The 11,258-nt window shown below is 43.9% G+C and overlaps 1 protein-coding gene across 2 annotated transcripts; it reads left to right on the plus strand.

Moving 5' to 3' along the window:
* The first annotated feature begins 1,801 nt into the window (after positions 1–1,801).
* ZDHHC24 (zDHHC palmitoyltransferase 24) lies at positions 1,802–11,025 on the plus strand. Of its 2 annotated transcripts, none has more exons than XM_077287501.1 (5): positions 1,802–1,986; positions 2,538–2,795; positions 6,015–6,292; positions 8,644–8,993; positions 9,918–11,025. In XM_077287501.1, exons 2-4 carry the CDS (start codon positions 2,548–2,550, stop codon positions 8,955–8,957), a joined length of 840 nt encoding a protein of 279 aa, XP_077143616.1. In that variant the 5' UTR covers positions 1,802–1,986; positions 2,538–2,547; the 3' UTR covers positions 8,958–8,993; positions 9,918–11,025. The 2 variants fall into 2 exon arrangements, with proteins under 2 accessions (XP_077143616.1, XP_077143614.1); XM_077287499.1 differs by having other exon boundaries at positions 1,980–2,016.
* The last annotated feature ends 233 nt before the right edge of the window (positions 11,026–11,258 follow it).

An 11,258-nucleotide genomic window follows, 5' to 3' on the forward strand; every position in this document is an offset into this window, starting at 1 on the left:
AGAGAGTGACAGACACCACACTACACATGGAGGACAGGTAGAGAGTGACAGACCCCGCACTACATATGGGGGCAGGTAGAGAGTGACAGACCCTGCACTACACATGCAGGACAGGTAGAGAGTGACAGACCCCGCACTACATATGGAGGGTAGGTAGAGAGTGACAGACCCCGCACTACACATGGAGGACAGGTAGAGAGTGACAGACCTCACACTACACATGGAGGACAGGTAGAGAATGACAGACCCTGCACTACACATGGAGGACAGGTAGAGAGTGACAGACCCTGCACTACACATGGATGACAGGTAGAGCGTGACAGACCCCGCACTACACATGGAGGACAGGTAGAGAGTGACAGACCCCGCACTACACATGGAGGACAGGTAGAGAGTGACAGACCCCGCACTACACATGGAGGACAGGTAGAGAGTGACAGACCCTGCACTACACATGGAGGACAGGTAGAGAGTGACAGACCCCGCACTAGATATGGAGGACAGGTAGAGAGTGACAGACCCCGCACTACACATGGAGGACAGGTAGAGAGTGACAGACCCCGCACTACACATGGGGGCAGGTGGAGAGTGACAGACCCTGCACTACACATGGAGGACAGGTAGAGAGTGACAGACCCTGCACTACACATGGAGGACAGGTAGAGAGTGACAGACCCTGCACTACACATGGAGGATAGGTAGAGAGTGACAGACCCTGCACTACACATGGAGGACAGGTAGAGAGTGACAGACCCTGCACTACACATGGAGGATAGGTAGAGAGTGACAGACCCCGCACTACATATGGAGGACAGGTAGAGAGTGACAGACCCTGCACTACACATGGAGGATAGGTAGAGAGTGACAGACCCCACACTACACATGGAGGATAGGTAGAGAGTGACAGACCCCACACTACACATGGAGTATAGGTAGTGACAGACCCCACATTACACATGGAGCATAGGTAGAGAGCGACAGACTCCGCACTACACGTGGAGGATAGGTAGAGAGTGACAGACCCCGCACTACACATGGAGCATAGGTAGAGAGCGACAGACTCCGCACTACACGTGGAGGACAGGTAGAGAGTGACAGACCCTGCACTACACATGGAGGATAGGTAGAGAGTGACAGACCCCACACTACACATGGAGTATAGGTAGTGACAGACCCCACATTACACATGGAGCATAGGTAGAGAGCGACAGACTCCGCACTACACGTGGAGGATAGGTAGAGAGTGACAGACCCCGCACTACACATGGAGCATAGGTAGAGAGTGACAGACTCCGCACTACACGTGGAGGATAGGTAGAGAGTGACAGACCCCCCACTACACATGGAGGACAGGTAGAGAGTGACAGACCCCGCACTACACATGGAAGACAGGTAGAGAGTGACAGACCCCGCACTACACATGGAAGACAGGTAGAGAGTGACAGACCCTGCACTACACATGGAGGATAGGTAGAGAGTGACAGACCCCACACTACACATGGAGGACAGGTAGAGAGTGACAGACCCTGCACTACACATGGAGGATAGGTAGAGAGTGACAGACCCCGCACTACACATGGAGGATAGGTAGAGAGTGACAGACCCCGCACTACATATGGAGGATAGGTAGTGACAGACCCCACATTACACATGGAGCATAGGTAGAGAGTGACAGACCCCGCACTACACGTGGAGTATAGGTAGTGACAGACCCCACATTACACATGGGGGCAGGTGGAGAGTGACAGACCCTGCACTATATAAAACCTGTACAAATATCTCCTCCTTTGTTACGGACAGTGCACTATTTTCACACACTGTCCGGGAATGTCTGCAGTAACATGTACACTCGGCTCTGCTATGTGCTGCTGCTAACAGACTCTGACTCCTCCCACACAAGGGACTGGTCACATGATCATGACGTCAGGAAAGGTCCTTCAGTCTCTCCAGATCAGGAGGAGTGGGGAGGACGCTGCTTTGTCTCCTGTGAGTGACAGCTGATCTCAGGACCTGTGTGTGGGTGTCCGCTCCTCCGTCCCTGCGTCTGGTGGTGTAGGGCCGGGTGTGAGGGGGAACATGGCGGTGCTGGAACATGCACTAAAGATGCTGCCTCTTAGGCCGTGTGCACACAATGAGTTTTCCAGTTCCAGTAAAGTGGATGGGATTTATAGAGATCTACTGCCCACCGTGTGTTTTTTTTTACGGCACTGACCCACGGTGCGTGTTTCAAATCCGCGACTTGTCAGTTTCTCTTGCGGGTGCACATAGTTTTCTCTGCAGATTTTCCCCATAGATTTGCATTAGATGCAGAAAATCAGAAGGAAATAAAACCCGTACGTGTGCTATTTTTGTTTGTATAAATGTATGGATTTTTTTAGACTTATTTCTAAACGTTGGGCGGCACTTTGCACTTTAATGCAGTTTTTGCTCCAAAAGAAGGTAGTAAAAAAAAAAAAAGGCAGGAGCTGAAATTCTCACAGTTGTAGGAATTTTTATAACTTTTGACTTTTTTAAAATGTTTTTTTTTTTCCCCCCAGGTATTTCACCATGCCGTGCCGCCGCTTGGACCCCGCGCAAGTCTTACCTGTGGTCATCACATGCGTTCTTGTCTCCTCCGTGACACTGGAAGTGTTTTACCTAATCCTCGCTACCCCGGGGGGTGCACAGTTACCCCTCCTAGGGGCGGCATTGTACCTCTTATTTAACGTGGTGGGGAATATGGTGAAATTGGTCCAGAGTAATTCCACTATTAAAGGCGTCTTCCTGGAGCGTGGGAGCCTGGGGCAGGGCTGGCTGTGAGTATACAGAGTATATATTCTACTGTGTCTTACTAGATGGTTCTTTACACTAAGGGTACGTGTCCACGTTCAGGATTGCATCAGGATTTGGTCAGGATTTTTCATCAGTATTTGTAAGCCAAAACCAGGAGTGGAACAATTAGGGTCCCTTTCCACTTGCGAGGAAAACGGACGCGTGCAATCCGATGAAAAATCGGATTGCACTCGGACCAATGTTAGTTAATAGGTGTCTTTTGATTTGCGATTTTTTTCTCAGCCGAAATCGGACTGAGAAAAATCTGGATCGGCTGAGAAAAAAATCGCAGCATGCTGCGTATTGCTGCGATTCTCGGACGAGACTCGCCAATGCAAGTCAATGGGTGCGAGAAAAAAATCGCACAGCACTCGCACCATGCGAGTTCTGTCCGATTTTTACGCACCGGTGTCCTTTGAAAAGCCGGTAATTCAGCGCGGTGTACAGTAAAATCACACTGACAGGTTAGAATAGACTAGATATATACACATAGAATGTGTCTATATACATATATATATGTCAGTGAGACATCTATATATGTATATTTATATTTAATGCAGCACTAGATAGCATTAAAGCCGCTAATTCAATTGCCGGCTTCTCATTTCTCCTGCACAAACCCGACAGGATATGAGACATGGTTTACATACAGTAAACCATCTCATATCCCCTTTTTTTTGCATATTCCACACTACTAATGTTAGTAGTGTGTACGTGCAAAATTTGGGTGCTGTAGCTATTAAATTTAAGGGTTAACTCGCGGAAAAAATTGGCGTGGGCTCCCGCGCAATTTTCTCCGCCAGAGCGGTAAAGCCAGTGACTGAGGGCAGATATTAATAGCCAGGAGAGGGTCCATGGTTATTGGCCCCCCCGTGGCTAAAAACATCTGCCCCCAGCCACCCCAGAAAAGGCACATCTGGAAGATGCGCCTATTCTGGCACTTGGCCACTCTCTTCCCACTCCCTGTAGCGGTGGGATATGGGGTAATGAAGGGTTAATGCCACCTTGCTATTGGAAGGTGACATTAAGCCAGATTAATGATGGAGAGGCGTCAATTATGACACCTATCCATTATTAATCCAATTGTAGGAAAGGGTTAAAAAACACACACACACATGATTGAAAAGTATTTTAATGAAATAAACACAGCGGTTGTTGTAATAATTTATTGTTCTCTCAAATCCATTTGCAGTCCCTCGCTTGGCAACATAATAAACGCACAAGATACATACCTTCTGATGTACTGTCAGGTCCAACGATGTAATCCATCTGAAGGGGTTAACTAATATTACAGGCAGGAGCCCTGCTAATGCAGCTGTGCTCCGTGCCTGTAATCCCCGGCGAATGAATGAAATGTAGGTCATTGACCTACATTTCATTCATTCGCGGTGATGCGCCCCCTGGTGGATGTCCTCATATGACCTGGAGCGTGGGAAAAAGTTCCCAGGCTGCAGTTCATGAGAACATCCACCAGAGGGCGCCTCACCGCGAATGAATGAAATGTAGGTCAATGACCTACATTTCATTCATTCGCAGGGGAATTACAAGCACGGAGCACAGCTGCATTAGCAGGGCTCCTGCCTGTAATATTAGTTAACCCCTTCAGATGGATTACATCGTTGGACCTGACAGTACATCAGAAGGTATGTATCTTGTGCGTTTATTATGTTGCCAAGCGAGGGACTGCAAATGGATTTGAGAGAACAATAAATTATTACAACAACCGCTGTGTTTATTTCATTAAAATACTTTTCAATCATGTGTGTGTGTTTTTTAACCCTTTCCTACAATTGGATTAATAATGGAGAGGTGTCATAATTGACGCCTCTCCATTATTAATCTGGCTTAATGTCACCTTTCAATAGCAAGGTGGCATTAACCCTTCATTACCCCATATCCCACCGCTACAGGGAGTGGGAAGAGAGTGGCCAAGTGCCAGAATAGGCGCATCTTCCAGATGTGCCTTTTCTGGGGTGGCTGGGGGCAGATGTTTTTAGCCACGGGGGGGCCAATAACCATGGACCCTCTCCTGGCTATTAATATCTGCCCTCAGTCACTGGCTTTACCACTCTGGCGGAGAAAATTGCGCGGGAGCCCACGCCAATTTTTTCCGCCATTTAACCCTTTATTTTAGCAGCTACAGCGCAGAAATTTTGCACATACACACTACTAACATTAGTAGTGTGGAATATGCAAAAAAAAGGGGGATATGAGATGGTTTACTGTATGTAAACCATGTCTCATATCCTGTCGGGTTTGTGCAGGAGAAATGAAAAGCCGGCAATTGAATTACCGGCTGTTCACAGATATCGCGCTGATTGAAATCTAAATACAGAATATATATATATGTGTCACAATGACATATATATATATATATATATATATATATATACTGTATATATGTTTTCCCGAACATTTGAGCACATAAATCCATAAGATGTCGGTTTTGCAAGCCTGCGCGAAAATCTCGCAGTACGGATGCCATACGGATTACATACGGAGGATGCCATGCGCAAAATACGCTGACACACCCTGACTACGGATCACTATTTTGGGAACATTTCTCCGTATTACGGCCGTAGTACGGACGTATAATACGTGGCGTATTGTCTTACGCCATGTGTGACCCCAGCCTTAGAGGAAAAGTATAATAGAAACATATGCACCACTTCTGCATTTATCACCCACTCCTGGTTTTGGCTTACAAATACTGATGAAAAATCCTGACCAAATCCTGATGCAATCCTGAACGTGGACACATACCCTAATATGACCAATGGTGTGAATTATCTAATCATAGATTTTTTTTGTACCTGTAATCTGTTAACCCTTGCCATCCTTCCTTTTTTTATTATTATTTTATTATGTAATAATCCATCCACACGTGATCTTCTGAAGATTTTATACCGAGCCGTGTGAAACCATCTGTGCGCCGTAGTACGTCATTTTAGAAAATGCTGTCAAAGACATTGCCCCCAAAATAATAGCAATAGGGAATAGGTCATTTTCTGATGATCGCTTCCCTTTAATGCCTACATGAAACAATGGCTGTCCTAATGTAAGGAAACGAGCCTGAGAAATACAATACTTATGTGAGGGTCAGGTCATCTCCGTGAAAATCACGCATTTATGTTTTTATTGACCTCTGCCATCCCCCTTTTCGTTGCAGCCTCCTTTGTGACGATTGCTTTTGTCTTCTCTAGGTATTGCTATGGCTGCCAAACCCACATCCCGCCGAGATGCCACCACTGCTATAACTGTAACGTGTGCGTGCTTCGACGTGACCACCATTGCACCCTCCTTGGAACCTGTGTCGGCTACTCAAACTATCGCTACTTCTTTTGTGCATTACTGAATGGGCTGGTGGCGCTGCTTCTTGCCACCGTTCTCAATGCTGACATTTTCATGGATTTGCTCCATCAGGGCTTCAGCTTCCACAGCCTCTTCCTGCTTCTTTTGCCATGGATGATGTTCATTACAGGTAAAGGTTTTCGATCAGCTTTTTTTAAAAAGCGTATGACTGTTCAGACCAAGCACAGGCATTTGGTGCACCCTTAGTGCGGCCGAGCAGTTCAGTGCGCAGCACAGGCATCTGTTGCACCCTTGGTGTGGCCAAGCAGTTCAGTGCACCTCCCCACCTACTTATTTCCATCTATCTCCTCCTTTCTCTGACTTTGTGAAGTCAGGGCTGTCAATCATTGCAATCTGGGATGGAGATTGATGGAAAACAAGTTGCTGGAGCTAACAGGTAATGGTCCACAGGGGCGTATCCGAGACTTAACAAAATAACAAAAATGTATCTAAGCACTAACAGGCAGGTAATTGCAACTTACCTTCTTGTTGTGCCCGGCTCCGTTCTTCCCCGGCACAGAGCGGTCACAGATAAAGCAGCTTTATTTACAGTATGATACACCAAAAAGAGGCAAAAACCGCAGCATCAAAAAAGTTATAAAAGCACATGTAAAAAAAAAAGCAATAAAAAAATTAAATAGGTGCAGAAATTCTGAAACATCAAAAAAGCAACAAAAGCTCATTGTGGGAATATAGCCGCCTAAAAGGCAATGTGATCTCAGAATATGACCTATTGTTTAAATCGGATTTTTAGGTTATATTTATTTTTGTGATTTGTTTTTTTTACTTTCCTTATCATTCTCTATACATAAAAACAAACCAGAAATCTTGCAATTTTAGGCTGACGTCTAAGTCAAATACTAGACTCCTTTTCTTTTATCTATGTAGAAGACTTTTCAGAAGTTTCGTTATCATCACAGACAGGATTCCAATGACAGATAACACTTCTATAAACAGCTGATAACACAGGATCCAGCATTCAGAGCAGGCGATGTCACAGCTCACCTGCTCCCCCTCTCTTCATATTGATCTTTGCCCAGGTAAAAGGATGCACAGATAATGTTTCTATACAAAACAATTAAAGTCTTAGTCGCTCTAATGCTGGGGACGCCGCAGATGGGATGAGATCAGCAGGCTCTGGTCCGGCGGCGACAGACTACTTATTCAGACGCTGGATACGGCAACTGCAAATCTTTTTGATTCACTTTTATAGAGTTCGATCTGGAAAATTTAAAAAAGTTGAAAAAACCCAACATGAAGTTACCATAAAATCCGTCATTTTCTGGCGACACATTCCCTTTAACTGCAACGGGCTAACACGTCTGTTATGTATTATGCCTCTTCATTAAGTTTCTGGATGCATTGCTACAGTGGCTATCTATATTCTTCATCATTGAAAAGGTTGACCTCATCTTAAAGGACAATTTAAACACATTTATTTTGTCCTAAAAATAATTTTTTGCAGTTTCATTAAATCTGTTGCACCGGATGCCTTTTATAGCCTCTATGTTGCACTGTCTTTTACTGGCTGCAGAATGAGTTAACTGAGGATCCATCAGTGAGCTCGTTCCCACCATTTACAGGAGCTTGTAACTCTTTTATCTCTCCTTTTCTGAGCTCCTCTCAGCTGACTAATGAAACACAGACCACATCAAAGTTGAATGTGCAGGAAAACAAAGAGCCTGTAAAAGCCAAACAGCGCGAATGTTTTAAAGATGAAACCCAGCGACAAAATATATATATTTATTTTTTTTTAGCCCCAAATACATGCATTTAAGTGTTTCTTTTATGTAAATCCATGTTTTGGAACTACAAATATTTTTGTAGCTGGGTTTCATCATTAAAACTTTTGCACCGTTTGGCTTTTTGATTTCCTGGAACGCTTATATGAAGTGAGGATTCTCCTGTGTCGGCGCCGGTAGTGGGAGATTATGTGACTGCAAGTATGATCTATACATTCTCCTGGCCACATTCCGACTAGACTGTATAAAGCCTCACTCAATGCAAATGAATTGAGCGCTTCTGGATACAGTCTAGTCGGCATGTGGCCAGGAGAATGCATAGATCATACTTGCTGTGAATCCTTAAAGGGAGCAGTGCACTTGATGTATGAAATTGTCGAACTTGTTCTGTGTCCGTAATTCTTACTCCCTACTAGTGATGAGCGAGCATGCTCGGATGCTAATAGAGTGTCTTCGGCGCGCTCGAATACTATGTTTAAGTCACCGCGGGTGTTAGCCAGCCACTACATATGCAGGGATTACCTGTTTGTTGGGCAATTCCTGCATGTGTTGCTGCTGTCGAACAGCTCGGTGACTCGAACACAGTATTCCAGCATGCCGAAGATACTCTTAGTACTCGAGCATGCCCAGATAACACCTTATCCGAGCACGCTCGCTCGTCCCTACTTCCTACCAATTTCCAAAATAAATTGTCTATTCCACACATGTTTTCTAACTTATAATTTTCTGTCCTCCGCAGGTCACGTCTCCGGCTCGGCTTTCATATTTGCCTTTGTTGCCGATACCTGCGTGGTCGGCTTCCTCTTTTGCCTCGCTTTCTTCGTCCTTCATTGTTTTATTCTTTACCGTGGATCAACAACCAAAGAGTGGTTTAGTGGGAATGACCGAGATTATGACCAGGGTTGGAAGAAAAACGCCAGGAGCTTTCTCGGAGAAAGGTGGTATCTTGTCTGGCTGTCTCCATGGCTCCAATCAAGATTGACTGGAGATGGAATACACTTTGAGCCTAGAGATCCCTCATCAACTGGATCATCCAAACACGTGGATCAGTAGCCAAACGGATGTGCACTCGGGCTCATTCCCCGACTTGTAAGTAGTTAATTCCCACATCCTTAGATAAACTGTTATACACATGGAAGCACCATTCCTAGCAACACTTACCTGATAAGGAGATACAAAAGGAATTCATCAGTGATTTCATCAATCGATTACAGCATGAGACTTCACAGCAAATTCCTTACAATACATTAAATGATTTAAAAAAAAAATACTCACATATAGATATATGCAGAAAAAAAACTAATTGGATGAATCAATAATAGAGAAAGTGATTCCTGACATTCATCGTCAATCTGCACTTTACCAGCGGATTCCACCAGCAACCTGTCTACTAAACCACCACGTGACGGCAAGTGTGTGATTAGCATTCTACCGGCCACATTCCAACTAGACATGTCCAGCATCACTCAATTCACTTGTATTGAGCGAGGCCGCGTACGTCTAGTTGGCACGTGACCATATGTATGAAAATCTCTAATTTGGGTCATGCCCACTCCCAGTGCCGACACCAGAGATTCCTGACGGCGTGCGGTGAAGATTCACAAGTCTGCAGTCACATAGAGTGACTGCAGACTTGGACCCCAAACCTGGACAACCCCTTTAAGATTGTGTTGTTTTGCCAATATCTTCACCCTCTGTTTTTATGCTTTGTTAAAGGGGTTTCGCACCACCTTGATATTGATGACCTGGTTATAGGTTATGTCATCAATATCAAATTGGTGAGGGTCCGTCACCCCCCACAATCAGATGTTACCAACTCCATCAGCAGCCAGATATAAACATTTCTAGCTGGTAAGTTTGGGTCACTAGTATGAAGGTGTAGAAAAAAAACCTTTACTAATAGAAGTATTCTTAATCATTTGACTTTTATCATAAAATGGTGCAACGAGCAGCTTCAGCTTCCAGGTGAGAAGGATATTGCATTACAAATATACGTTTTCCTCTGTTTTTTAGGTACAACCCCTGAAGACGTGGAATAAACTGATGAACCAGAATCAATCCATTCCATATGCATATTGCTTGGTTGCCTTATATCTGCATATTTATAATGAAGGGAGCTGTAGAAGGTATATCCCTCCATTAGCACTGGTGCAATCATTTCCAAAGACAAGCAATAGGACCGCATATGGAGATTTTGTCATAGTCTGTTTTAATCCCTTCACCTCTGGAAATGTTGGCACTGGACCTGCTTTAGTGGCTGCACAAGATATATCTATATATATAGATATATATTATTTTTAGGCATTAAAACAGGAATATTTTTTGCAAATAGTTTGCATTTTACTCCTTACGTGAATATTATATTTTACAGAATAAATTTAGTTTTTTCAGGTCGTAAGTGGCGATTCATTTATGTTCAGGTCGGAGTGATTTCGTCTATGGGAAGGTGAGAGGCAGGGGTAAGGAATAATAGGGATGATGGTGGGGTAGGAAATGTATTTATGCATACATGCGCTATGCAAATAGTCACTCCCACTTGAATAGGGGTCAAGTAGCTGTAAAGTAGGATTTCTTCTTACCCTACAGCAGATCTATAAGCAGGACAGATTTCCCGGCTGGTTACTTTACATTACACATGTCATACCAGTCACCTGCAATTTGAAAAAATAAGATTTTGGTAAAGAAAGAAAACGCATGGATTGCCTAACTGCACATGTGATTTTAGCATCCAAACAAAACCTATGTCTCGTGCAGGGTATGAGGGGTACTGCTTCTCCTTTTTGTTTTTTTGAGGGGGAGGAAAACAACATATCCAATTTTAGAATATGTGTACGTGCATCAGTTTGTGCTATCTGCTTAGATACCATACAGCAAAAAAACACAGGGAATTGCTTTTATTTGCAATGCTGTTTTACTGTCCACCCCTCATCCCTTGTACTTTATCCATGCTTACCTCTCCCCCTTGTGGGAAGGAAAAGGAAACTCCAATTTTGCCAATACCCTTAATGTCACATTGTCCTTTAAAATGATAAATATTTGTTATTGTATGTTCTTCTGCCTTGTTTTGTTTCCAATTTGCACTGATAATTTTTAATAAAATCTATTTTCTTTTATAATAAAAGTGTAATAATTGCATTAGTATTTATTTTGCGACTTCCCTGCTATCAAACAAGATCTGGTCTACAAAGTTATTAACCCATAGAGGTTGAATCCATCTTAAAGCTGTTTTCTCCTTAATGGGTAAAATTGCCAAGTGGCAGTAAAAAAAAAACAACTTTGCAATTTTCTTCTGGTTAAAAACCCTCTCCATTCTCAAGAACAAGGGGAGTTTTAATCCTAGAGTTTACTGCATTT

The sequence above is a fragment of the Ranitomeya variabilis genome, chromosome 2 (genome assembly GCF_051348905.1).
Source record: "Ranitomeya variabilis isolate aRanVar5 chromosome 2, aRanVar5.hap1, whole genome shotgun sequence".
In the NCBI taxonomy this organism is placed as follows: domain Eukaryota; kingdom Metazoa; phylum Chordata; class Amphibia; order Anura; family Dendrobatidae; genus Ranitomeya; species Ranitomeya variabilis.